Source organism: Chroicocephalus ridibundus, chromosome 9 (assembly GCF_963924245.1).
Source record: "Chroicocephalus ridibundus chromosome 9, bChrRid1.1, whole genome shotgun sequence".
NCBI lineage: Eukaryota > Metazoa > Chordata > Aves > Charadriiformes > Laridae > Chroicocephalus > Chroicocephalus ridibundus.
Genome location: NC_086292.1, coordinates 22,604,729 through 22,632,210, shown reverse-complemented (window position 1 = coordinate 22,632,210; position 27,482 = coordinate 22,604,729). Strand labels below are relative to the sequence as shown.

The following is a 27,482-nucleotide window of genomic DNA, read 5'->3' as shown; positions in this document are numbered from 1 at the left end:
TGGGTCCCATCAAAAACTACAGTAACAAGTTAAACATGGTTGGTCTGTTCACATGTGTTGGGTTTTACATCTTCCAGAAGCATTAGCTGAAGTGACACAAGTGACATGTGAGCATAGGTGAGTTGGGCTGCCCTGGGAGAAGCTGCCTCCACAGAACTATTCCTTGAGGTCTGCTTGGCCATCCTTTTTTCTGTGACACTTTGGCATAAGACAGGAAGCTGCTGGAGGCCAGACCAAGCGTTTTGTCAACAGCAACTGTCTGCTCACTTTTATAGGGACCACATAGAAATGTACCTTATGCGTTGTCATGCAGCATATGCAGAGCAAGCCAAACGTAACTTTGAAGATGCTGCAGACTCCAGCAGTAAGCTGTGAGCGAATGTGTTTTCGTAAGTCTTACCCATGCTAATGACACATGACACTCTTCGTGATATGAGCAGTAGGCCCATCCTGGTTCAGGCTGGGAATCACTCTCCATGCGACCCCCAAGTTCTGATTTAAGGCAATGCAGTGCTCCCTAACCCTCCCACTCAAGCTAACCTTACTTCTGTTTTCCTTTTCTCTAGGTTTGAACCGCAGTGGCTCTTTGCTCAATCCACCAATTCCACTAGCGCAGAAGCCAAATGTAGCAGGAGTCCTAGGTATAGCGAAGGGCAAAGAAAAGCAGGCCCCAGAACAGCAAGGTAATGAGGACGTCAGTCTTTGGCCTATGAATAGGTGTATGACACGTTTCTGTATAGACTTGTGTTCTGTGTAATAGCAGGGTCCTTTTTTGGCAGCAAGGTGTAGATAAAAGCGATACTTGTTTGCTCTAAAACCAGCTAGAGGCCCTGTTTCATTCTTGGAGGTTCTCTGTGTTTCAGTGGAGCAAAATCTCTAAGCGTTGGTAAAGCTGAGACTTGGGGCTCTGCTTCCACTTTGCTTCCAAGATGAATTTTCTTTTGCCTTTTAGAGGTCCTGCCTCAGAAAGCCCTGAAAGATGGGGAAGACTGAGGGAATAAGATATGGGGATGAGCTCTGAAATGTTTTTCTGTCAAGATAGTGTATAAAACTCTTAAGGATTCTACCTTATGATTGTTGCAGTTTCCCTGGATGAAGACAAGCCCTGGTACTCTATTTTCCCAATTGATAATGAAGAGTTAGTATATGGCCGTTGGGAAGACAATATCATCTGGGATGATCAGGCCATGGAAACCTATTTGGATCCCCCTGTCTTAACACTTGATCCAAACGATGAAAACATAATTCTAGGTATGTTTATGGCATCCAGAAATTTGACTCAAATGGGAAAAGACAAGTGGAAATGGAAGCAAGGATTTATAGTCACACTGTAATGGAATAAATGGACTGGGGCAATACTTACGGTCTTTCTTTGTTCTGGCTTTTGAAGATAATTTGCCTAATTATCATAATTTGCCTAATCAAAGGCCTAAGCAGAAGGCGTCAACGCTAATATACTTTCAGCTCCCAAGTTAAAAGCAGTAACATGAGAGTAAAAATTAATGCCCTGAAACTTAAATTTAACATAATTAATCTGACTTTTGGTGTGTTTTAGAAGCAACTGTCTTAATTTTACTTGCAGGCATATTGATTTGAAGAGGGAAGGTATACAAGTAAACCACAGACTGGCCCATGCCATTCTCAGCATGGCTCGCTTTCAAAGCCTGAAGAAGCAGATTCCTTAAGCCTCTTTCAGGCTATTGTAATGGCACATGGGAGCAATGACTTTGCATAAGACCTGTCAGCATTTTTGCTGCTGCTACAAACTTACTCAGTGTTTGCTTTGCTTTACTCGGTTTGGCTTGACTGTACTTCCTGCTTACATTCCTACAAGCTGGAGAGATTTTTGTCCTATATGGACCACTAAACCCACCACTTTGTCTTAGATCTATGTGTTGGTAATCTTTAAGCAGCCTTATGTGATTTAAGGATGGGCATAGCTTGCTACACTTTTGTACGACCTGGATTGCATTTCCTTCCTCAGGAAAGTGGGTCAGTTATAAGAATTTCTATATATATTGATTGGAACGTTTTCATATTAGCCAGCAACTTTGAAAATCACTCTGAATTTGAGCTTGGTTAAAGTAAAGACAAAGAGACTCGCAGTATTTTCTTTCCAAGTCTGAAATAGACCACAAAATTGCAGATGTTTGTATACATAGCGACAAAGGTCATTACTACAAACCCATTCTTATTTTATATAGAGTGACATAAGATCTGTGTATTAAGTTGATACGGCATTTACCAAGCCCATGTCACTAGGCTCTGCTTCTCACACGAAAATCTTATTTGGAGAATGCATGCTTCACAAACTGTTAACTTCTAAAATTCATACTACTTTCCTGGAATTTTTCAGGAATCCCTTCTGGGTGCAGGTACATGTTGTCTTTGGATTCAGACTCACTTTTGTGTTGTATACATGTGGAAAAGAAAAAGATTATTAAGACATGTAGTTCAGAAGCAGCATTGGCACTCCTGTTGCCTTAACTCTCAGCTCTTTAGAACAGCTTTGGCAGAACAGGTGCCATTTCTTGTACTTTCATCAATTAGATTTTTAGTAAATTTTGTGTTGACGGTGGATACCCCAAGCAATCCCTGCAGTTGCCCTCCTCCCACTCAAATGTACTTGCTGCTGAAGAAGGTAAGGTAGAGATTTAAGCATGGAGCTTTTCTGTGTTTGTTGAGCTTGTTTCATATTAACCTGTATGGAAGAAAAGGGCGAGGAGTGTAGAAGGAGGACAGTCATCCCAGAAACTGAATAAAAAGGCTAAAATGTCTGGACCAAGCTGTAGCTCAGTAGGAGGTTGCGGTGCTGAAAAGGGAACCCTAGGACAAGTGCCCTACAGTGTGATTGCTTGTGCTTTTAGAAATTCCTGATGAAAAGGAAGAAATGACGTTGAACTCTCCATCCAAGGAGAACAAGAAAGAATCTTCTCTGAAGAAGAGTCGAATCCTTTTGGGAAAAACAGGCGTCATCAAGGAAGAACCACAGCAGGTCAGCATAAGCTTTAGCACCTTGCAGTTTGGGAATGACATGAAAAGGAGTGATTTTTAGTGGTTGGGTTTTTGGTTTTTTTCTGACACCTCTCTCTCTGTGTTTCAAATTGAATTAGAACATGTCTCAGCCAGAAGTGAAGGATCCCTGGAACCTCTCCAATGACGAGTTTTACTACCCCAAACAGCAGGGACTTCGAGGAACCTTTGGAGGCAACATCATTCAGGTAGTTACAGTAGTGTTGCCTATAGACTGTCTTGGGAGGTTTCTAGCAGAAAGTATGATTTAGGATTCGTAGAAAAACAGAATTTGGATTACAGCAGGTCAGTTAAGTGCTCATGAGAGAGATTTTTAATGTTGTTTAATTAAAATGATTAGAAAGGAGTTTGAACTAAATTTTTGTGATTGCCCCATCAAATTGAAGTTTAGGTGCTGAATCTTGCTGTATCATACTTGCCCTGCTTTTGTTTGGTGTCGCTTTCTGAAGCAGCAGTGGGAGGGGGGAAGGTGGTGCAGATAGTCAAAAGGTGAGGCTGTACTTTCTGCTACTAGTGTGTGTTTTAATCTGGATATTATAAAAATAATTTAGATAATGATCAATTTGAACTACTGCTCACTAGCCTTGGTTGAAGAGGTGATATTTTTTTCTTCCTTCATTGTGGTATTCAGTGACCTCTCTAAAACATCCTCTGATTCCAGCCTCTTCTGTAATGGGAAAAATTTATGTTAATTCCAAATGCGCTTCTCTCCCACTGATAGGGATAATGGCTTTGCATGCTCCTAGTTAGTAAAAAAATCCTCTCATTGGGTATCATTTGAAATAGTACAATTAAAGTTGTCTCTGTACAGAAAGGAAAGATCTATATATGGATCTACGCACTTTCAAAAGGCAACATGTATGATAACAAGTGAATTTCAGTGCACTAGTATCACTGCTAGCAGACCTAAAAATATTACTAGGTTCTGTTGTGTAAGGGTTAGCAGGATAGGAGGGTGATCTTGGTTTTGAGATGATACGTGTCCTTCTTAACACGCATTTGTTCCTGTGTTAGCACTCAATCCCAGCAGTGGAACTTCGCCAGCCGTTCTTTCCCACCCATATGGGTCCTATGAAGCTCCGACAATTTCACCGGCCTCCCCTGAAGAAATACTCTTTTGGTGCCTTGTCCCAACCAGGCCCCCATGCTGTGCAACCTCTGCTGAAGCACATAAAAAAGAAAGCCAAGGTACAGTAATTTTTCTCTGTATCTGATGTCTGCTGTGGCTCCGTTTGCACAGCAGATCTGTTTGATGTGCTGTTTTCCTAACACTGTCTCTTCACTGGCACAGATGAGAGAGCAGGAGCGTCAGGCTTCTGGCGGGGGCGAAATGTTCTTCATGCGCACACCACAAGACCTAACTGGCAAGGATGGAGATCTCATCCTTGCTGAATACAGTGAGGAAAACGCCCCTTTAATGATGCAGGTTGGCATGGCAACAAAGATTAAAAATTACTACAAAAGGGTGAGTATGCAGGTTTTGCTGTTGGACAGTGATTTTCTTCTGCGTCTCGCTGAGTGCTAACTGCACTTTTGTTGCACGTTGCAGAAACCTGGCAAAGATCCGGGAGCTCCAGACTGTAAATATGGAGAGACTGTTTATTGTCACACTTCTCCGTTCCTGGGTTCTCTGCATCCAGGCCAGTTACTGCAGGTGAGAAAAGCAAGCATGAGAAGACGGAGAAGTTGAATGTGGACTAATAGGCAGAATGTTTCATACCCTGTTTATTGAATCATGAATAATGCTCAACTTCCAAAAAAAAACAGATTCAGTTTCATTTCCAGTTTAAGTCTCTTTGTTTACTGATAATAATTAAGTTCTTTTTTTTTAAAAAAAATAATATCTCTGTTGTATATTTTTTTAAGAATTGTTGTAGGACTGATTGGAATTGCAGGAAGTGAGTCTTGGCTGCTTTGCTCTGTAATGGCATTAGGAATACTGTTAGAGAGGATTGAGTGGAAGGCCAAAGCTGCTTGAATATTGAGGAACTCAGTAAATAGGTGTTGGATGAGATAGACAACATGGATTTATCATGGTCCAGGATGCGTGAGCATCGTTTTATGGACTTTCTGAGAATTGCACTGCTAGTTGTCTGCTGGATGCCAGTTACTAGTCAGGTGTGCAGAATTCTGCTTTTATGAGCCTTTCTCTTGTTGAAATATATACGGCTGAGATGGGGAGAGGAATTAAAAACGTTGTAAGGACCACCTGGTTACAAAATTGATGATAAATGTAAAAATAAATTGGTATCAGTTAATACTAGCTGCTTTTGCTGAAGTAATAATTCTGTCCATGCTGTACCACAGGAAAAAAGTAAGGTGAAGCTTGATTTTTAGAGATTCATCACAGAACCGACAATACTAATTGTTCAAGTCTAAGAGGACTGCAAGCTTTCCAGAAGTCTTGTCTTATCCATGATGAAGTGAGGATAGGGCCACGTCAGGGAAAGCTTTGCAATGTGGATGAGGGTAGTGTGGGAGAGCAGCGGTGGGTAAGGCTTGTGGAAGCCCTATGGTGGAGAAAACCCTTTATAGAAGAGGACGGTCTTTTCTGGTTCCACTCAGTCTAGTGCCTCCTTGGTGCCAGTTTAAACTTTCTTACCTTTAAATGCTGAACTCGGCTGCTCTCTGCTTTTCTGGTTAGGGCCTTACAACCTCCTTTCCTGAGCAAAGTTTTCAGTCTTTGCCTTCTCCCATTCCCAGACTGTGCATGTGTCCTGGGCTGGTTGCTGTGGTTATAGTGTTCTTTTGCATATGTGTTCTTTCTATCGCTTTTTAAAGTACCTCCTTAAAGGCCAGTCCAAAGAGGCCTTCAAACTCTTTCTGCATTTGTTCTAGGTTTTCTTATACTTTCGTGCTTCATCCTTGGTTATTCTCTGCATAATGCAAAGAAGGAATGTTCTGACTGCACATCTACATATATTGTGACATAAATGATAGTGTACCACCGGAATTACTGGGGTTTTTTTAATGTTCTTTTTAAGATCTTTTTTGTAGATGGAGTTACAGAAAATTCGATTAAAACCTGACTCTCTAACTTTGATTTGTTTCTTTTATTAGGCATTTGAAAACAACCTTTTCCGGGCCCCTATCTATTTACATAAGATGCCTGAAACGGATTTCCTGATTATCCGGACACGACAAGGCTATTATGTTCGAGAATTAGTGGATATTTTTGTAGTTGGTCAGGAGTGCCCACTTTATGAAGTACCTGGTCCCAACTCTAAACGAGCTAACACCCATATCAGAGATTTTCTGCAGGTATGTGATAAGAGACAGTCTGGGGATCTGAGGGGTCTTTGGAGACAGCCCTTGGCATAGGCCCCGGCCTCATGTGGACAGACTTGATTTGAGAAGCTCATTGCCCTGCTATGGCTCCTTTTTTTTTTTCTTTTTTTTTTTTTTTTTTTTTGTGGTAGCTTTTGGTTTTGGTTTGGTTTTGTGGGTTTTTTTGGTGAGGTGAGAGCACGATGGGAGTTGGATGTTAAACATAACAGACCATTTTGGTTGTCATTTAACCAACAATTTATAGCAGGCTGCTTCTGTTTACATACATCCTGTCTGATGAATGTATGATAGAGGCTTTTCATTAGCCAAAATAAAAGGTTATAAGATTATATAAGAGTGTAGGAAACGGAAGAAATTAGAATGAGCTTCGAAGTGGTTATGCCGTATAAAATGAGTTACATGGGTCTTACTAAGAGCCAATTAAGGGATTTTAAAGGATCTTATGTCCTATTCCATAGCACAGAATGAGAGTTGCTTCATAGATCTTTGCTGATTTCCTAGATCTCGAGGCAGTTAAGCTTTGGGACTGTCAGTGACCGTTCAAATAAATATACCCAAATTTAGATTTTGGAGAAAATTTCCAGTAATTTACTGTCAGTTTAATTCAGAGCAGGAAAATCCCTGCTGCTCCCAGAGTTCAAGTTTCTGTACCAAAAGATGAACGTTTCTAATGTGATAATACAAAATTTCAAGACAAATATTTTTTTCCACATCTCCTTTTCAAAAAATAGCTGGGCCTGAAGCAGATATGTGGCTTGGAAAGCTTATCTTAAGTAAATTTATAAGAAACGCTGGGTTTTAAGTAGGAAGTCTGAAGAAGTCAGACTGTTTTTGAAGGTTTGTTCTGTTCTTTCTTCAGACATCGCAAATGAGGTCTTGTTTTCTAGGTTTTTATTTATCGCCTCTTCTGGAAAAGCAGAGACCGTCCTCGGAGAATTCGCATGGAGGATATCAAGAAGGCCTTTCCTTCGCACTCAGAGAGTAGCATCCGAAAGCGGCTAAAGCTTTGTGCTGATTTCAAACGCACAGGTAAAGATTTTGTGTGGACATCAGCCATTCTTTGCTGCTCTTGGAGTTCCAAACAGAGCAGGAGGCGGCAACATCTCCTCCTGATAAGCCATGTTTGAAAACATCTATTTGAAGAACTGAAATGTAATCTGATAGGTTTTTTTGTTCCAATTTTTATAAATGGATGCTTTCTTTTGGCACAAGCGTGCTTGATGGTGAGAAATCACTACAGCTTGGACATTTGTGTTTTTATAATAGTCTGGGCAATGATTTACTCGTAAAGTAACAATGTACAACACCAACACATACGCGTTCCCTTCCCTCTGTGTATGGCTGTGTTGTATTTTGCAAGCAAATACATGCCAGTAGAAGCTTGCCCCATCTTCATGAATCTAACAGTGCTCTGAGAGCCTGAGTTCTGATTTTTCTGTATGCAGAATGATAAACAGGTGGGTAATGCAAAGCCTTTTAGGCTAGCCATGGGGAAAAGTAGTTTGAGGTGAGGTAGTGAAAGGTGCATTAAATGCTTTTGTAAGGTAGTTTATACATTGAATGAGCACGAATGAGGAGAGTTTGCTGATAAAACAGGCGCTAAATTAGAGGACATTGATTTAAACAAATGACGAACAAAAAACCCTATCACTTTTAGTGGTCTAAGCGTCACAGATGTGTCATACTTGCCCCTTTTGCCAGCATTGCAGCAGGGTACCAAATCTTGAAATACAGATGATGATGGCATCCAACGTTTGTGGGAAACTACTCGGTGTTTAATCTGTGCGTTTTTCAGGGATGGACTCAAATTGGTGGGTCTTAAAGCCAGATTTCAGATTGCCGACAGAGGAAGAGATCAGAGCAATGGTATCCCCAGAACAGTGCTGTGCTTATTACAGCATGATTGCAGCTGAGCAGCGACTGAAGGTAAACGCTCCTGGTAGGCTATAAGGCAAGTTACTGACAACTAGTTCTGTGAAGGGTGAGGCTAAGTAACATCTCCTACCTAAAGCTAAATTTGCTGTAAACTAGGAAAATTAGGCACCTGACTACTGGGCAACTTGTGATGTTTTCTGCTGTGTAAAAAGGGAGTTAAGTTTTTAGAGAGACGTATTCTTACCACCTATTATTTAGATACCGAGTTAACTGCGCTCAAAGGTAGCAAAGGGAAGGTACGAGAAAGGGCTTATGTTTCTACTGGGAGCTCTACAGCAGAAAGTAACCAGTATGTGGCTGTGAGAGAGATTGGTTATTTTTTTTGAAGTCCAATGCAGTATTTAGCTATAGAGTTTGTCAAAATACCGGGCAGCTTGACATCTGTGATACTGTGGGTCACAGTGAATCTTGCAAAAAACTGTCTGTGGAAGCGTGCTTGTTCAGCGTGACAAATCTCCACAGGAGATTCATAACATGCTTCTAGTTCTCTGTCCAGTAACCTTTTTAAGACTTCAGGTTCTCATTTTTTCCTAATATTTCCCTGCAGGATGCAGGTTACGGGGAGAAATCCTTCTTTGCGCCAGAAGAGGAGAATGAAGAGGATTTCCAAATGAAGATCGATGATGAGGTACTGTAGAGCAATGCATAAGCACGCATGCCAATATATAAATCTGCACAGCAGGAGAGAAACAAGGTCTTTAATATGAAGGGCGTGTTTAAAGTAGGATTCAGTAGATCAAATGTTCTTGCAGCTTTCCTGGGAACTCTGCTGCCAAGCTTATACCTCTGTTTAGGGATCCTTCTTGCCAGCTCTTTCAGGACTAGACTTTTTGCCTTAAATGGCTTTTGTGTGAATTATCTAGCACTTTGGTTCTTCACTGAGGTTTTATCAGGGCAGCTGAGGGATCAATAAGCAGAATTCACCCTCATCATGTCAATTGAAAAGTTCTCAGTATGACTGGAAGAATCCAAAATAAAAAGCTTGGAATTCTCCTCAATGGTAGCAGGATTGTGAAGGCATGTTTCTCTTCTTCCTGGCAGGTGCGCACAGCTCCATGGAACACCACACGAGCCTTCATCGCTGCTATGAAGGGCAAGTGCCTCCTAGAAGTGACTGGTGTGGCAGATCCTACTGGTTGTGGTGAAGGATTTTCTTATGTGAAGATTCCAAACAAACCAACTCAGCAGAAGGTATGGCTCCCAAGGCTGGGTTGAAAAGGAGTGATAACTGGAAAGTGATGTTGGAGAAATGGAGTACATACGGGGCATCAGGAAGAGAAAATATCAGAAGATGAGCCTGTGTGTTATGTGATGACATTAATAGGCTGCATCTTCCTCTGAATAGGATGACAAAGAACCTCAGCCGGTGAAAAAGACAGTGACTGGGACAGATGCTGATCTGCGCCGACTTTCTCTCAAAAATGCCAAACAGCTTCTGCGTAAATTTGGAGTGCCTGAAGAGGAGGTGAGCATGAACCTGGAGCAGGTTACAGAGTACTCTTCACTAAGGGATTCAGCAGCTGATGGTGGAAGGGACATACACTTTTCTGCTCTGACCTTGTGTGAAAAGGAGTTGAAATCCACAGTCAGCTACCTCAGTTGTATGTCTCTAAATCCATTTCTAGTCTGTCTTCCTCTTTCCAGATAAAGAAGCTGTCCCGGTGGGAAGTGATTGATGTGGTACGTACGATGTCTACAGAGCAGGCTCGTTCAGGGGAAGGTCCTATGAGCAAATTTGCGCGTGGGTCTCGGTTTTCTGTAGCAGAACATCAGGAGAGATACAAAGAAGAGTGTCAGCGCATCTTTGATTTACAAAATAAGTAAGTTCTTATCTAATGTTTACAGCCTTGAACCCCACCCTGTCCCCACCTTAAAAGTCCAGAAGTATGTATGCCTGGGGGTCACCGATACGTAGTGCTGTAGATGTTGATTCGACTGGTTGGGCCCACAAAATACAGCACTGAGAAAGAGGGCTTTGGCTATTAATAGAAACTTACGGCTTAGCCTTAAGTGTCTTGCTGTCATAAACCTTTTGGAAAGGTAGAATGAGTTGCATAGTCTGCCACATATACTGTCATGAGAAGTTCCACTGTTTCACAGATCAGTAGTTCACCCTCGTTTCCTTCCATCTATCCCTCTTTCCGCAGTTTGCCATCTCTCTCTTGGGTAGCAGCTGCCAATTTTATGTCCCATTCTTTAGAACTGCCGGAAGAATTCATGCATTATTCCTTGTTGTGGCCCAAGGCTTGAGAGCAGGGAGGCAATATAGTGCTGTTGATGATGAAGAGATCAACTTGTTGGAGAAGATTGGCTTGGAACAATTGATCTTTTGGACATGGGGAATACAGGAGGACTGAGATGGGAATATATTGCGCCTATTCTTGTACTAGTGATTTGCAACATCATTTTCAAACCTTTGTGTCATTTTTACCTTCTGGGAAGGTAACGGGCTGATTTTATGCAGAGGGGAGGAGGGAGAGGAACTAACTAACTTTCAAGGTGCCTTCTATTTCAGGGTTCTGGAATCCACTGAGATCCTGTCAACAGACACAGATAGCAGCTCAGCTGAAGACAGTGACTTTGAAGAGATGGGAAAGAATATTGAGAACATGTTACAGAACAAGAAAACTAGTTCTCAGCTCTCTCGGGAAAGAGAAGAGCAGGAACGAAAAGAATTGCAAAGGATGCTTCTGGGAGAAGACAGTGGCAATGACAAAGAGAGGGGCAAAAAGGACAGGAGAGACAAAAAGGGGCTGTGTAAGTAACTGCAACCACCAGAACGTGCCTGGGAAGGGGATGCAGAACTTTGGGTCAGGCTGCAAAGTGTGCTGATCTGCCTTCTCAGAGTAGAGTGTGGGTTCCTTACAGGGCGAATGTACAGGCATGCTTATCTGGGGCTTCTTCCTTCTCCTGAGCAGTTACTGGCTGAAAATGCATTTAAAGTGTTTTCTTTGCTTCATAGCTCTGCTTATTTTGATCTGTGAACTCACTCTGGTATTTCTTTAGATATTTACTGCTGCTTGCTGCTTAAGTTTCCCATTTTTTTTTTTTTTTGGGTGAGGTGGGTGGGTTGTTTTTGAGTAGTTTTCTCAAGATGTGTTCGCAAATAGTTCTGTGACCAGCTTCTGGTACTGTAATTACATCTTGTGTGTAAACACAGCTATGTAGGTGAAACAGATATGCATGATATGTAGGCTGATAGCAGTGTCTGTTATACTGTGTGCTGTAGCACTGTGTTTGGGAGGTAACTGGGCAGCTGCCAGATTTGGATCTCCTGGAGATATGTTTATTTTAAGCGCATTCCAACAGAGAACTTGACACATCCTTATACTGGCAGGTAAAAGTGTTTGACCTGGGAATGAACTTATATCTGTATGAGGGTGTTCATGACCACTGTTACTTGTCACGTTTGTACGCGCAAAGTTGAGCTCTGCAGCATCTGGGTCAACGTTATTGTTGCTATTGGAAACCCAGGTTGGGAACAAATCACTAATTAAATGACTACTGGAAGAATTTAGTAAGGGATATGTGGAAGATTTGCTGATGATTGTTGCCTTATGAAAAGATATCCAGTGTTATCTTGAACAAAATCTCTTAACCAAAACAAATCTAGCTAACTGGTTGTAACACCAGTTGGAGAACTGGATGACTGTTGACCTTCAGTTTCTGCCAGATCTCCATACCTATCATCAAAACCACTGTAACGATAAGCAATCTGCAGAGCCATGTTGCAGTTGCCTTACAGGTTGCACTTAGGCGCATGCAGGTCCTTGGTGACTAGCTGTTCCTTCTGGCTTTATAATCCACGTGGATAATTCAGTATTTTACCTTTGTTTGAGATTGATATATGTCATGATAAGAGAACACAAACAAGCAAGAGAAAGACTTGTATTGCTTTAGTTTTCCTGAATTTGTGTCTTGGAAGTTTTTAAGCCAAAACTATCTTCTGTATTTAAACAATGATGTTCCTATAAGGTGAAAGAAATTAAAAGTAAATAAAACGCTCTGTTATAGCATCAGCTTCAGGAGCCTCGGCAAACTCTCACAAAGATGATGACACTGCCTCTGTAACCAGCCTTAATTCCTCTGCCACTGGCCGCCGCCTCAAAATCTATCGCACATTTAGAGATGAGGATGGGAAAGAATACGTGAGGTGCGAGACAGTTCGGAAGCCTGCTGTCATTGATGCTTACTGCCGAATACGGACTACCAAGGATGAAGAATTCATGTAAGACCTACATGATTATTTTTTTTTCTTTTTAACTTTGCATGTAGAGTATTTCATTCTGTTGACATTATGAAGAAATGTAGAATTGAGTGTAGAAGTCCAGAGCTGTAATTGTGGAGAGGGAGAGAGAGAGAGAAAGATTCAATGGCTGTCCATTTGGAAAATATTATGAATTTTGTGCAGTAATTGGCCTGGCAGAAGAGTACCTGGTAAATCATCAACTCAGATGAAAAACTTGTGTGGTTTGTTTGTTTGTTCTTTTCCCAGACGAAAGTTTGCTCTATTTGACGAACAGCACCGTGAGGAAATGCGGAAGGAGCGGCGCAGGATCCAGGAACAATTACGGCGGTTAAAACGCAACCAAGAAAAAGAGAAACTCAAGGGCCCTCCAGAAAAGAAGCCCAAGAAAATGAAAGAGCGTCCAGACTTGAAAGTAAACATATCCATACGCGAAGCGTACTAATGGGTCTTGGGTATTAGAGAAGTTTTCAGTTCTAGTGTTGTAGTAAAGGTCTGACTAGGGCATTTTAATGATACTCTGCCTCTAAACTAGGAGACTATGTATGAATTCTGATCTGTCGTGTTTCTTACATTTTTGCAGCTAAAATGTGGAGCATGTGGTGCAATTGGCCATATGAGGACTAATAAGTTCTGCCCTCTTTACTACCAAACAAATGCCCCACCTTCTAATCCTGTTGCAATGACAGAGGAGCAGGAGGAAGAGCTGGAAAAAACAGTCATTCACAATGACAATGAAGAACTCATCAAAGTAGAAGGAACAAAAATTGTCCTGGGAAAACAACTGATTGAGAGGTAAGGGAAGAAGCAGAGATACCAATGGGTAGTAAGAAAAACTCATTTAGAGCTTAGTGCAGGGTACTCATGTGTATATTAATCACAGGAATAAAGTGACAGGGCTTTACGTAGACTATTATTACAGTATTTTGATTGTGTATTTGGTATTATGGACCAGAGCCAGTACTGGGGGACAAATGGTCTTGATTCATAAGAGGGTTGGAGAAACTATTACACTATTTCGTTTTTACCTAGTGCGGATGAGGTTCGCAGGAAATCACTGGTCCTGAAGTTTCCTAAACAGCAGCTTCCTCCAAAGAAGAAACGGCGAGTAGGGACAACTGTTCACTGTGATTATCTGAATGTGAGTGAAGGTGTTACAGAGCTGCTTGCAGCATCTCTACTTCTGTTTGTACCAACTGGCCAGTTTCTTTACTACTCCTGAGCATCCTCCGTGTGCAACACAGATACCTGTCCAGTAAATTAATACACTGAATTGCCTAGGATTTCTGTGGGTAGATGTTTTGCATCTTGGAACAGCCTTAATTTTTCTTCCTCTGATTTCTTTAGCGTCCTCATAAATCTATCCACCGACGGCGAACAGATCCCATGGTGACACTGTCATCCATCTTGGAGGGCATCATCAATGACATAAGGGATCTTCCTAATGTAAGTTTAAGCCATGAGACCAAAAACCCGTGTCTTAAGCAATATGATTGAAGTACGTTATGTATTGTAGACAGCAAAATTACGCTAGGCTTTTCTCAGATGAGTGGTGTGCCACCCCTTTCGCCCCTGCCCTGCACACAGTTGGTGTGCAATATTTCCTAAATTATCTCAGCTCAGAATCTTTTTGAGATGAAAACGTCCATATCAGAAAATAATGTTGAATAGTTCTGTATAGATACATATTCAGAGTCTGGGACATGTGAGGGTTTTTTGTTTGTTTGTTTTTGTTGTTCTTTTCAACAAAACCAGAAAAATATGCGTAACGCTCAATGTAGCAGTGTGCAATACTTTTATATATGTGACGCCGGAGAAAATTGTGTGCTTCCCTGTTTCTGACCAGATTTTACTTGGAACAAAATATTAAATGAAAGATTTGAGTTAAAATAAGAATTTAAAGTTCAGTTTCTTGGTTTTTGTGCTGCATAACCAAAAATACCCTCTGAGAATTCTTTGTGAGATTTTTCTTTGTATAATGGTGTTAAAGAATATTTTGTAGAAGAAGCCGATAGCCATTGTGGGGCTGAGCTTCTGAGCTTATCATATTCAACGTCGGTTGAAGCTGGTGCCTGTTCAACTGCGGAGGTTAAAGTGAAATTAGCTGTGCAAGTACTGTGTTAATAAGCATTCACTTTTTTTCTTTTCATCCTCAGACATACCCTTTTCATACACCTGTAAATCCAAAAGTTGTCAAAGATTATTATAAGATTATTACTCGGCCCATGGATTTACAGACCCTGCGTGAAAACGTTCGTAAGCGGCAGTACCCATCCCGAGAAGAGTTCAGAGAACATCTGGAACTAATTGTTAAGAACAGTGCGACATACAATGGTAGGCTATTGACAACGCAGGGAAACTGTGTTTCTGCTAATGCGTTGTACGTGTGCGAGGTGTGGATCTTTTACTTCTAGAAATAACAAAAGCAACAGAATAAATTCACTGTCAGATAGCAACAATAAGCATATGTTTTTCCATATATACCGGAAAGACTATATTCATGTTAATGAGCTAATTCATAGATAGGAAAGAAGTGGACCCTAGCATTTAACAATAACTAAATGGTGACTGTGATGTAGTAACTGAAGTTCGGTTATGGACCTACCAATAACTGAAGATTTCTATGATTCTGTCCCAGAGAGGTGGTGGAAGCCCCATCCCTGGAAGTTTTTAAGGCCAGGCTGGATGGGGCTCTGAGCAGCCTTGTCTAGTGGGAGGTGTCCCTGCCCATGGCAGGGGGGTTGGAACTAGATGATCTTTAAGGTCCCTTCTATGATTCTATACTGGTGCATGTATGAAGTCAAACTGCACTAAGCAAAGTCCTGTATATCCCCTTCAAGTAGGGTGAAGCTAAGCAAAACATTGTTTTCAGTAGACTACATGATGCATGTCCTTCCTTTTTTTTTTTTTTTTTTTTCCAGACACAGATTGGCGTGGAGTTCCTTGTGAACTTATTTTCTCAATTTTATGCTTTAGTGAATGAATCTTACAATACAAATAGGAATAGTTCACGCCTTTTGAAGCCACTGCCTTGGAGCATGCAGCTTTGATTAGAGTTTACTGGAATGATTTTGCATAATTGGGTTCTTGGATGCAATAAATTTTTCTCCATTTGGGAATGTCAGAAAGCTAGTTTAAAAAAAATAAAAAAATGTAGATTCTGCAGTAGAGCATGCAACTGCTGGGGAAAAGTTCTGATTCATTGAGCAGCTATAGGTCAGCTGTATTCTGACCGCTGATAGAACAATCTTTGTCCAAAAAGTATTCATTCAACAGATAAAAAACCTCCCAGCTGCACTGAGTCTCTCTGGGCTGTGCAGCATTCAGGCTGACACGGACAGCACTGGTTTTGTGCCTTTACTGCTTCCTTTATTATTTTGACAGCTAAGGCCCTGTTTTATCCTAACGAGAGATTTTTTTTTCATAGTTCTGTTGCAAATACTTGTTTCCATGTCCGAGCAATCATGAAATTATTTAAAGCTGTGGTTTTCTGAATATTCCGTAAATGTCCATCTTGCCTTCCCTAGCAGTTCCGCTTCACTGACTGGATCTAGTGAATGAAACAGAAATTTCATGATTTATACTCTGAAAGTTTGGCAAAGGTGGAGGGCTTAGAGGCCAGTCTTCCACAGGCACAGCTGGTTTCCCAGAGGCCTTCCAAACCTTAACAGATTGTATCCCAAAAGTGTGAAGATTTGCTACAAATAACCTTTTCTCCTATAAAATCCATACTAAACTTTTAGTAACTGTATGTGTTGAGAATATACTTCAGGATATACTCCCAGTTGTGCTAGGAATATAATCAGCGATGCTTTAGGAGTAAAGATTAATTCCTATTGTGACATAATTGGCTTTTTTAATCAGGCTGGAGTATCTCACGGTACTTGCTGTGTGTTTGCAGGGCCAAAGCACTCGCTGACGCAGATCTCTCAGTCCATGCTGGACCTGTGCGATGAGAAGCTAAAAGAGGCAAGTCTTGTGAATGAGTTGTGGTCAGAGTGGAGAGGGAGGTGATGATCAGGGGTGATTGCGGGGTCTGAGGACAGAGGATACGAGTAGGCAAAACACAGGGCTTTAAGGAGAGTAGAAGAATAAGGGAACTGCTCCCCTCACCTCAGGAGGTATTTGAATTTTTACAAATTTGAACAGTCCAAATTGGAGTCTTTCTCAAAAAAACAGATGCTCGTTTGTTACTCTAGTTACTTTATCTTGTATGTAGGCTTTTATCTAGGCTATTATCCCCTCTTATTTACAAGCGCCTTCATAAAAAGGTGAGCGAGAGTCTCTTTGGGACAGAGTATCCTGATATTAACAGTTACTAATCTAGGGTCAGCCACTGATGTTCCTTGCTTTTATTGCAGAAGGAAGATAAACTGGCTCGATTAGAAAAAGCAATTAATCCCCTCCTGGATGATGATGATCAAGTGGCCTTTTCCTTCATTTTGGATAACATCGTCACTCAAAAGATGATGGCAGTTCCAGATGTATGTACCTTAAGCAAAGCGTGTGTATGTGTGTGATGTGCAAAATGTACTGATTATAGTCTTGTGGCTGTATATTTACGTTGTTTTTGTTAGTGCGCTGCAAAAAAAAAAAAAAAAAAAAAAAAAAACAAAACCCAAACAACAGAGTGCTCTGTCAGGGAGCTGGCCTATTTCTGATTTTCTGACTGGCACAGACACACCTGTACTCACCCCCTTCACTGGAGCAAAGGTCCCAAAGTGGCGGCTGGGTTCCAGTTTTTGTCCTGCTCCTGTCACTCCTGGACGGTGCTTGCATCAACCTCCCATTAGTGTGAAGTCACTGATTTTCATTACGCGTGGTCATTCTAAAACTCATTATGCTCTTCTGCTGCTTTATAGAGCACTTGCTTTGGTAGATCTCAAAGCACTCTGCAAAGATACAGTTTCCTTGTGGAAATGAAACACAAGCTGATTCCTAATTTATATGGTTTACCCAGCATTGTACTAGTTTGTTAGTATTAAAAAAAACTCAAAACCTTAAACTCACCAAAATCCTGCAAAAATAAGGATTTCGGTGTCACTCATCTATAACACGTATGGTGTCTGAATGGCATAAGGAACAAGAGTCTGTAGTGGTTAGACTGAATCAGAGAGGGCTTAATGCCTGTCATCTTTAGAACTTTGTTGGTTCCATCCTCTGTTGTCACCAAGTTCTCATTTCTGATGTTTAGAAACAGATTTCAGAGTTTTTCTATGCCGTCACACCATGATGAACTGTTAAATTGGTATATATAGCCCCTGTTGTGAGATCAGACCTAGGTTTATATTCTTTGTTTTTCGTACAAGCAGCGAGTGTTCTTGCTGGACACCACAGTTATGTTGTGGAGGAAATAGTGATATTAAACAGAAAAGTCATTTGCTTGATTATTATTTTGTATTACATGTTCCTGCTGTTTAAACAGGTATCAATAGGCCTAGTTAAAAATCCAACCAGTAGATCTTTTTTCTGTGTCCCTCCTGAAGCTAAATGATTGGATTCAAGATGCCTTGTGATAAATACTTCCCATGCATTTTGAGTGTTCATCAGTTCTGGAGACTTGCTTTATGAAATTGGTAGCTCAAACTGTAAAAAATTCTACACAGAAGCTTTCTAAACTTGTCTGTTTTCTTTCCTCCAGTCTTGGCCATTTCATCATCCAGTTAACAAGAAGTTTGTTCCTGATTATTACAAGGTGATTGCTAATCCAATGGACCTGGAGACTATCCGCAAGGTGTGTACCTTGAACTGAGCAGCCACTTGAGAGATGTTTAGACTTGATTACTTACTGGGTGTCAATCTCTTCCAGAATATCTCCAAACACAAATACCAGAACAGAGAGATTTTCCTGAATGATGTTAACCTCATCCTTGCCAACAGCATTAAGTACAACGGTAGGTGGTGAAGATAAGGCTTCGGCTGCCTTCTGTGCTTAAATGAATACATTTGTGCACCTCTTCTGTAGTGCTGTCAAAGCCTGAAGCTGGGAATCCTGAGTCTGATTGTTGCTTTCCTCCACTGCTGTGAAAAGAGATGCTTAAACAGTGACGTTTTCACTGTCACGTGGTGCTTTACGTACAATCTTGTGCAGAATGCGGCAGTTACATTTGGGGACGATTTTCTGTTTGTTCAGTACACATCTCTGCTTCAGTGATTTGTTTCTGGGAATTTCCTTGAGATTGACAGGGTGCAGCCTTCCTGTCTGCTAAATCATCTTTTTAATGCTGGACCAAACTGGTTAGTTGCATGTGAACCCTGATTTATAGAATCATAGAATTGTCCAGGTTGGAAGATACCTTTCGGATCGTCTAGTCCAACCATCGACCTAACGCTGACAAAAATCATTGCTAAACCATATAGCTAAGCACTATGTCTACCCGTCTTTTAAATACCTCCAGGGATGGTGACTCAACCACTTCCCTGGGCAGCCTGTTCCAATGCTTGATAACCCTTTCAGTGAAGAAATTTTTCCTAATATCTAATCCAAACCTCCCCTGGCACAACTTGAGGCTATTTCCTCATGTCCGTTCACGTGTTACTTGAGGGAAGAGACTGACCCCCACCTCTCTTCAGCCTCCTTTCAGGGAGTTGCAGAGAGCGAGAAGGTCTCCCCTCAGCCCCCTTTTCTCCAGGCTGAACACCCCCAGCCCCCTCAGCCGCTCCTCACAAGGCTTGTGCTCCGGACCCCTCACCAGCTCTGTTGCCCTTCTCTGGACACGCTCCAGCACCTCTGTGTCTTTCTTGTAGTGAGGGAATATATATATTTTTTTTTATTTATTTTATTTTATTTTATTTTCTCCTTAGATCAGAAGGTGCTGGGATTTAGGGACCTGTGTCATGAGAGCTGTGTAACCAAAACCAGTCTTTCAGTCTTACCTGCTGAGCAAATGTCAGAATGCATAAAGATACTTGTTTCTTTACTACAGGGCCGGACAGTCAATACACAAAAACAGCCCAGGAGATTGTAAATATCTGTTACCAAACTTTAGCTGAGGTATGTGGACAACTCTACTGCAATATTTTTGTATGTTTGAATTTTCTGTTCTGCAACCTTAGCAAGCTTCTTTGTTCTTAGTATGATGAGCACCTGACTCAACTTGAGACAGACATCTCTACTGCTAAGGAAGCAGCACTAGAGGAGGCAGACCTGGAAAGTCTTGATCCCATGACCCCTGGTCCCTACACTCCACAGGCAAGTGACCAAGTAAAGTTTTCGCTTGCTTTCTTTTAGTTTCAGTTTCCTGGATGTTTGATCTAGAGGTGCCTCTTTGTTCTACAGTTCTGCATCTGTCTGCAGTTTGTCTTTTAGTAGAGTATCTCGTTGGATGGTGTGCTAACAACTATTTTATAAGGATAAATATGAGAAGCAGTTATGCTGCTTCGGAGAGTGTAAGATAACCCGAGACAAAGAAGGTAATTTCCCAAGCAACTTGCAAAACTGGTCTCAAGATGAGCTATGTACAGTCAGGTACAACTGAATGTTGGTTGGAAATTCAAACACTATGCGAGTGTAGCAGTTGGAAAACCTCAGAAGGCAAGCAGTGAAAAGGTAAGGAGAACATGAGGAAGAACCCATCAATGCTGTAGTGCCAAGAAGAAGCCAGAGAGCTGTTTGGTGCGGACACTGAAGAGGCTTTTTGCTAGGAGCAAAGAAACTGCCTAATATGGTCAGCGAAGTAGGAGTCTTCTGCATTCTTTGGTGGGATTCTTTACATTTCTTTATTTTGGCTCTAATGGAAATAACATTTTTTTTTTTTACTCTTCATTATTATTTTATAGCAGACAATTGTGTGTGTCCATTATTTTGTATGTATTATAGACCAAGTTGGAAGCATAATTATACGGAAGATTGTATGACAGACTGCTTTTTCAGTGTTTATGGTTTGGCAGAATTTTATAAGCTATTTAGAGGGTTTTTTTGGTTTGGTTTTTTTTTTTTTTTTTTTTTTTAATTTAATGCTGCTTCTAGCCTAGGGCTGTTTGATTGTTTTCAAAAGCATCAGGAAAAAACTTTCACCAGGAATGACACGTTCATTCCTGAAAAATAAAATTGCCTTTGGAATTTCCCTAATAAACTAGATAATAGTTCAGGGAACGTCATCCTAATGTCTGAGATGTCTTTTGTTTATTTGGAAAAACTGTTGAAGTTCATAAGCCTTGAGAAAGATCTCTCTGATAATAACCGAATGATCAAATTTCAGATTTTGTATACCCAGTGTAGGAAGACAAAGCAAAGCTTTCTTTGCAGTTGTTCATCCCAATTGTAGACCAATAACTTTTCTATTCTGTGCAAGTCTGGTGTGATTACACCTGGAAAGTTGCGTTTAATTTTAGTGAAGTCAGAACAGAAAAGAGGGGCTTGAATTTCAGGAACAATTTAAGATCTTACAAAGATTATTTTTAAGAGAAAAATTAGTTTAAAATTTGTTTAGGCAATAAGTATACAAAGATTATAGGGCTGGAGCCAGGATAGCAGGCTACAAACAAATTTGCGGCCATATTTAACACCCTCCATCCATCTCTCCCCACAAAAAAAAAGACCGAAAACGTGGCAGTTTAGGAAGCTAGAAAGAACTTGCTAGGAATGATGACAGAATTCAGCGGGGTGGGAATACTGAAAGCGAGTATCGTGGAAAAAGACCTTCCTGGCAATGTGAACTGTCAGGCTGCGAGGAAGTCTTTGGAGATTAGTTGATGAAACCAGCCATTGGGTGGTTTGATTAGTTGATGAAACCAGCCATTGACACATTAAAAAGAAGATTAGAGGGAATCAAGGATGATCCTAATACCTCAGAGAATGAGGGACAAAAATGTTGTCGTTCTCTCTATCTGATGGTTTCCTTCCCAACAGCAGTATTACCTGTTCTGATTTTTTTTATCCAAGTTGGTGATCAGGAGAGAGGAAAGGAGGCTTGAGCAGTGAACTGCCTCTTAGCTGTCTGCTCCTTCTCTGTGCTTGCTAAAGGCGAGAGCTTCCTGAGCTTCTCCCTTGGCCGTGTCATCTGAAGGCCATCCTTTCCTCCTTCTTCGCTGGAGGTACACTCCCGCTTCCCACACTCCCAAACTTGTCACAGATGGCAGATGTGGTGGTGGTTGCTTGGCTTTAGTTCCCTTCATTTCAAATGCAGTTGTGATGACTAATATTTATCTCCACCTATGTGTCTTTGGGAGCTGCACTCCGGGATGTAAAAAGCAAATACAGCAAGTACGGAGCTGTCTGTAGTTTAGATGTCTGTTTAAATTTTAGGAAGCCTGTTTTGCCTAGTTTAAATGGCATTGTGGCAGCTCTTAACGCTTTCAGGATTGTTGCGATATATAAACTGTATATTATAAGAGTATTTTGTCAAAATCTTAATCTGTAGTTCTTCGTTAACTCTTCAGAGGTTAAATGTCATGCAAACTACAACTTTGCTTTTAGAACCCTTTAGCCAAAACCTCTTTTTCTCTTGGTTTTGTCAGCTTTGGGGACTCTCGAGACAGTGATTTGCATAGAATGGAAAGAAAGTTGAAGCTTTGCTATTTCACATGTGATAAACTTTTCCAGTTCTGATAGCAGCATTTGTAGTTGCAACAGTTTCCATTGTAGGAATTGAAATTAAAAGGGCCACGCTGAGTCAAACCAATAGTTGATGATGTAATCAAGTACTCCGTCTCTGGCAGGGACCAGAAGTAAGTGGATGCAAACATACAGTGATCCTTCTTACAGAGAAGCCTCTCTGCTTCTGGCAATTGGCTGTTCAGACACCTTAACCTGGTGTTGCACCTGGACCATTGTATGTATGAGCTGCAGAGAGGCCTCTTCTCTATAAATCTATCTAATCCTTTTGGAATCCATTTACAATTTTGGCCTCTGTAGGATTGCACTGCGTAGAAGTACTGACTTCTATTTTAAAATCTGCTACTTGGCAAACTTCAAACCTGAGGTTGTGAGCCGTTGCGTTTTACCGTGTTTGTTCTTTAAGAATAAATAACATATTTTGATTAAAGAGTGTTTAAACACCGTGCCAAAAAACGCATCTTGCATTTAGTCCTGAAATCCCAGTCTTGGCTCTCACAGTACTGTTCTAGTCCCAGTTCAGTGCCTGAGAATGTTCTGTCTCCTGTTTCCACGTATACGTTAGCCCCCCAATTTGTACGATAGCAACACTTCCCTCAGTATATCACATGGTGCTTCAGTCTATCAAGACGAGAGCAATTTGTCTGCTCTGGACTGTCCCATCCCTGCCCCAGAGAAGTGAGAACTCGGGTCAGAATCTTCCATTTTTTCATGAGGTTGGAGAGTTGGGTTGTATAAGCAAATTGCTGAAAAGAGGCAGTTACTTTGTAGGAAACAGGAGACAAAGATCAGCAGAGAAGGGAATCCATTTCAAAAGTTAGCAATTTTCTTCATTTTGGCTGCTTTGAGGGAAAAGGAAAAATTAAAAGAGCACTGGGAATTGAGACACTGCAAAACAAAGAATAGAGAAAACAAAAGCTGCAAAAGAATCTGCCTAAAGCCAGATATTTGTTTGCTTCACTACTTCTGGGAGTGGAAACCTGGTGACTCATGCTACAAAGGGCTAATGTGCAATCCCGTGTTGATTCTGAATAGGGAAATGGTGAGGTGTATTCCACAGATTTGGAAGATGATAATTAGATTATTATGGTTGCATCCAGTGACCGTGAGAAGCTGCACAAACACCTAGGAAGAGATGGTTGTCACTGTAGATACCTTGTAGTTGTAGAAGAAAAAAAGCATACCAGTTAAAGGTATTCAATCATTATAACTTGTTACAGTAACCACACAATATTTTTTTCTTAGTCTTTATTCTGTATTAAACAAAAAAAAATGTTGGAGGAGAGGGAATAGCAGAAGGAGATGCAGTAATATGACCATGAAAATAAGCTACCAGGAGAGAGGAAGGGTGAGGAGGGCCACGAGACTGCAGGCGGTACCGGAAAGCCTAGTGAGAGCTATTCTGAGCAATCCAGCCAAACAGATTGAATATGAATAGTTCCATCTAGTGTTGTGGCTGTCTGTAGCTTTGAAGAGTGCCTTCTGGATTTGGAAGCCTTCAAGCTTTCTGTAGACCTTCAGTTTAGTCTTTGGGACAGAATCTGCGTGTCCTCTCTACCTTGGACTCGTGGTGACTGAGGGAAGAATAGGAGAGAGAAGGGCAGGAGATTTGTTGGAAACTTCTGTCTGCTTTTGAAATATTTTATGAAAATAAGCGCTTTTTAAGATCTAGTGGTATTTTCCAGAAATCGCTAGGTAACTAAAGAACACTGGCGCTGTAAGGCTGGAGATTCCCTTCTCAAGGATGGAGGTCATCAGGACAAAAGTGTGTGGAGACTGTGTGCTCTCTGATCTTGGAATACAGACAGAAAGGATCCTTGCGCTGAGAGTGATATACATATATTTTTCTTTTATCTTTCTCCCCCTGTACTCCCGCACCCATCGTTGTGGTCCAGATGTCAGTCATACCCTTTAGTTTATGTCCAGTAGTGCTTTCCTCAATAGTATTGCTGTTTGTGTTCCCCATCCAGATGCGCCAGGGGCGAGGTAGGCTGGGCGAGGAAGACTCTGACGTAGATATCGAAGGGTTTGATGAGGATGATGATGGGAAACCTAAGACTCCAGCCCCAGTGAGTATATATACAGAGATCCCAGCCAGTCCACGTGTTGACTTGCGTACTTGTGGTAGAAGTCTCCGTAGTGTAAGGGTTGTCTCCTGTGTCTGCCACCCTGAAAGACAGCGGTATTCATAGCAATAGCTAGACTTTTAAATGTAGTTTTAAAATGTTAGCATTATGGAATGAGTGAATACATCAGAAAGAAGAGCGTGATAAATAATAGGTATATGCTGGCATGCAGCAGTAGGTTATATGTTGTCTGATCTTCACTATCCCTGTTCTGTATGACTTAGGAAGTTGAAGATGCGGATGGTGACCTCGCTGATGAAGAAGAAGGATCAGCCCAGCAGCCCCAGGCTAGTGTCCTCTATGAAGATTTGCTCATGTCGGATGGAGAGGATGATGATGATGGGAGTGATGAAGAGGGAGACAACCCTTTCTCATGTAGGTAGCCTTTTTTATAAAAGGTTGAGTGGGAACTGGTTGTTCACAAACCCAGCTAATCTTCTCGTGCTTCCATCACAAAAACACGCGCAGACAAAACCATTGAGAGTATAGAGCGTAATCGGGATACGTAGGCCAGGTGGTCTGGTAGTCAAAAAGAGAGACCAAAGGGCAAGATGAGAAAGCTGGATGAACATAAATGGAACTGAGAACAAACTGAAGTAGGGGTGCTGGAAGTACAGACACAAAAGAAAGCAGAGTTAAGATCTGGTCGGTCGTATTTCATAAAGTGAAACTGCAAATGGTTCTGAAAAGACTGGGACTAGGATTTGGCGTGCAGAGCAACGGATGGGCAGTCTAGTAAAAGCACAACATTTATCTTGATATGAAACAGTGTGGTCAGCGTTACCCAGGACTGGAAGAGGTGTCTGGAGGTTCCTCAGATTTTTTCCCTGTTTTACTAAAAAACTTGCCATGCAGAAAAGCTTCTTTAGCAATGGCTTCTGAAAATTATTAGGGGGGAAGAGAGAGGAATTATTCAGAGTGGACAAGCAAATAAGGCCTTTTTGAGTAATGGTGGTAATGAAATTCCTTTTGAATAACATCAGAACTGGCATCACCTCCCAGATACCCTTTCTGCTACCTTGTGGAGACACTACTTCGTATGCATTCCTTGCAGTCAATATTGTAGCCTTTAAACAAAGACAACGGGTATGTAACGGACAGAAAAAAACCTGTTGATTTGTGCGCAAATGTTGGTTTATTACACAGCCATCCAACTGAGCGAGAGCGGCAGTGACTCCGATGTGGAGCCCAACGCAGTGAGACCTAAACAACCTCATGTTCTTCAAGAGAACACACGTATGGGCATGGACAATGAAGAAAGCATGATGTCTTACGAAGGAGACGGTGGGGAGACATCTCATGTTATGGAGGACAGTAATATCAGGTAACTGGAGCGGAGAATCTTGTTAGAATAATTCTTCGAAATCCCTTCTCTTAAAGAAGTGTTGGTCATAAAAAGTTGAAGAATATCTCATGGTTTTTTCGTCTATCTTGTCGCTGGTTTTAGTATTGCAGCCATAATTACCATAATTGCAATCTACTTATTGACCGAAATTTGGTTCTGCCGTTAGATTTTCACTAATAAAAACGTTAGTTACATTTAAAAAAACATTCTTTTTTGTAAGTTAAATGATTTCCTGTCCATAGTGGTTTTTGAAGACAGGACAAATAAAGGTTTTTATAGGTTGTCTTGGAAACTACAAGATGCCCTTGAAGTTAAAAGATGATTTAGCTGTTTAACTTGATGGTATTTGTTTTGGTTTTTTTCTCCAAGCATTTCCTTACTTTAAAGGAAATTGCTTAGTTGGAGTCTAAAAGGATAGGAATGTGCATGTTCTGTATTTTGGAAAGAGTTCCATTATTAGAAAAATAAAAGTACAGCTCTATCAGCTTTATTTTTTGCATTTGCTTGAGAGAATATGGACCTGCTCTTCCTTCGGTGGCCGTTCTGTAGAGTATAGGCATTAGATTCTCAGTTCTTTTGCTACTTGTGGAATTCAGTCCCTTCGTGCTGTTATTGATATTGGCCTAATTATCATACGGGTAGCGATGCAGGCTCAGGCGAATGGTCAGTCCAGCCCCGTACCTTGACGACAGTCAGCAGAAAACGCTGGCGCAGACGATGAGAATGGGCTGTGTGCCTTCGTCTGCAGTTAAGTGGCACGTGGAAGGTGTTGGAGCCCTGAGGTTTTTTTCCTGCCCTGAATATATCAGAGCAGGATGAGGATGCCGGTAGACAATTGTTTCATCAGGACAACTGTTTTGGGGTGGGTTTTTTTGTTTGTTTGTTTTTGTTGGTTTTTTTTAAATTTTAAAAAGCTGGCCATTGCCAGAATTGAAGCGCACGGTGGTTCCGAGTGTTCCACAAGGACTTCAAGCCCAGGGACCGTTTACCAGGCGTTAAATCCAGAGGTGTCGGTATCAGCAGCCGATTGGAAATGATGGTATAGTGAGAGTTTTCTCTCTTTCTTCTTAGTTACGGCAGCTACGAAGAACCAGACCCAAAGTCCAACACAAGAGATACTAGTTTCAGCAGTACCGGAGGGTATGAGATCTCGGAAGAGGAGGAAGAGGAGGAACAGCAGCGCTGTGGGCCGAGCGTGTTAAGCCAGGTCCATCTGTCTGAGGATGAGGAGGACAGCGAGGACTTTCACTCCATTGCAGGAGACAGTGACCTGGACTCCGATGAATAAATCCCTTTCCTGAGACGACCATTATCTTGGGCTACTCTTGGCTCCTGAATTTTGTCTTGTCCTAGTTTGGCATATGGAATGGTGCAGGGGGGACTGTGTTAAAAAGATTTTTTTATTTTTTTTTTTTTAATGTAATATTTTAATCAGTTGTGTACGTGACTGAGTAAATGGTGAAAAGTAAGCTTTCCCCAAGCATGCCCTGCTCAATTTTTGGGTTGTTGTTGTCCCAGATTCCAAACGAAGAGTTGTATCGTTTGTCCTTCAGTTTTCACAGATGTAAAATAATTTCTTATAAATACTGGCCTGTTCGATATGTGCGTGAAAAATGCTTGTTCAGAATAAAACACCTGCTGTTGATAAGCCACTAAAAAAACAATTTTCATTCCATAAAGGGAAGGTTTTTCTCTGGGACCACAGCGTGGACGCGGTGTCTGTGTTCTCACTCCAGACTGCTTTGATAAGTGCTGAACTACCCTGAATACTTCTGTTAGCAGATGCCGTATTTCTTTTTTTTTTTTTTTTTTATTATTTTATTTTAAAGTTGCGATTAGGCCCAGAAATCAACATTTGGTAATTTGAGCCTTCAGGCAGGCTCATTACTCGAAGGAGATTCGACATTTTCGGTCACGCGGGAAGCACGCGCTGGGGTTCCGCATGGAATTCCG

At 41.3% G+C, this 27,482-nt stretch overlaps 1 protein-coding gene across 5 annotated transcripts in view; it reads left to right on the top strand.

Moving 5' to 3' along the window:
* TAF1 (TATA-box binding protein associated factor 1) overlaps positions 1-27,184 on the top strand; it is a 34,408-nt gene extending 7,224 nt beyond the window's left edge. For 3 of the 5 annotated variants that reach the window (XM_063345609.1, XM_063345606.1, XM_063345610.1), the window contains 31 exons: positions 567-683; positions 1,084-1,251; positions 2,868-2,995; positions 3,114-3,221; positions 4,048-4,221; positions 4,325-4,498; positions 4,583-4,687; positions 6,094-6,294; positions 7,209-7,350; positions 8,117-8,247; positions 8,804-8,884; positions 9,298-9,447; positions 9,602-9,721; positions 9,901-10,076; positions 10,772-11,013; positions 12,271-12,484; positions 12,752-12,917; positions 13,086-13,297; positions 13,535-13,643; positions 13,850-13,948; positions 14,659-14,836; positions 16,404-16,471; positions 16,864-16,986; positions 18,144-18,236; positions 18,312-18,396; positions 19,429-19,496; positions 19,578-19,694; positions 24,029-24,127; positions 24,409-24,559; positions 25,331-25,508; positions 26,601-27,184. In XM_063345609.1, coding sequence (XP_063201679.1) covers positions 567-683; positions 1,084-1,251; positions 2,868-2,995; positions 3,114-3,221; positions 4,048-4,221; positions 4,325-4,498; positions 4,583-4,687; positions 6,094-6,294; positions 7,209-7,350; positions 8,117-8,247; positions 8,804-8,884; positions 9,298-9,447; positions 9,602-9,721; positions 9,901-10,076; positions 10,772-11,013; positions 12,271-12,484; positions 12,752-12,917; positions 13,086-13,297; positions 13,535-13,643; positions 13,850-13,948; positions 14,659-14,836; positions 16,404-16,471; positions 16,864-16,986; positions 18,144-18,236; positions 18,312-18,396; positions 19,429-19,496; positions 19,578-19,694; positions 24,029-24,127; positions 24,409-24,559; positions 25,331-25,508; positions 26,601-26,817 — 4,394 coding nt within the window. In that variant the 3' untranslated portion in view covers positions 26,818-27,184. Of the gene's footprint in view, positions 1-566; positions 684-1,083; positions 1,252-2,867; positions 2,996-3,113; positions 3,222-4,047; positions 4,222-4,324; positions 4,499-4,582; positions 4,688-6,093; positions 6,295-7,208; positions 7,351-8,116; positions 8,248-8,803; positions 8,885-9,297; positions 9,448-9,601; positions 9,722-9,900; positions 10,077-10,771; positions 11,014-12,270; positions 12,485-12,751; positions 12,918-13,085; positions 13,298-13,534; positions 13,644-13,849; positions 13,949-14,658; positions 14,837-16,403; positions 16,472-16,863; positions 16,987-18,143; positions 18,237-18,311; positions 18,397-19,428; positions 19,497-19,577; positions 19,699-24,028; positions 24,128-24,408; positions 24,560-25,330; positions 25,509-26,600 lie in introns of all 5 variants that reach the window. The other 2 variants (XM_063345607.1, XM_063345608.1) reach the window with 2 other exon arrangements.
* Positions 27,185-27,482: the final 298 nt, after the last annotated feature.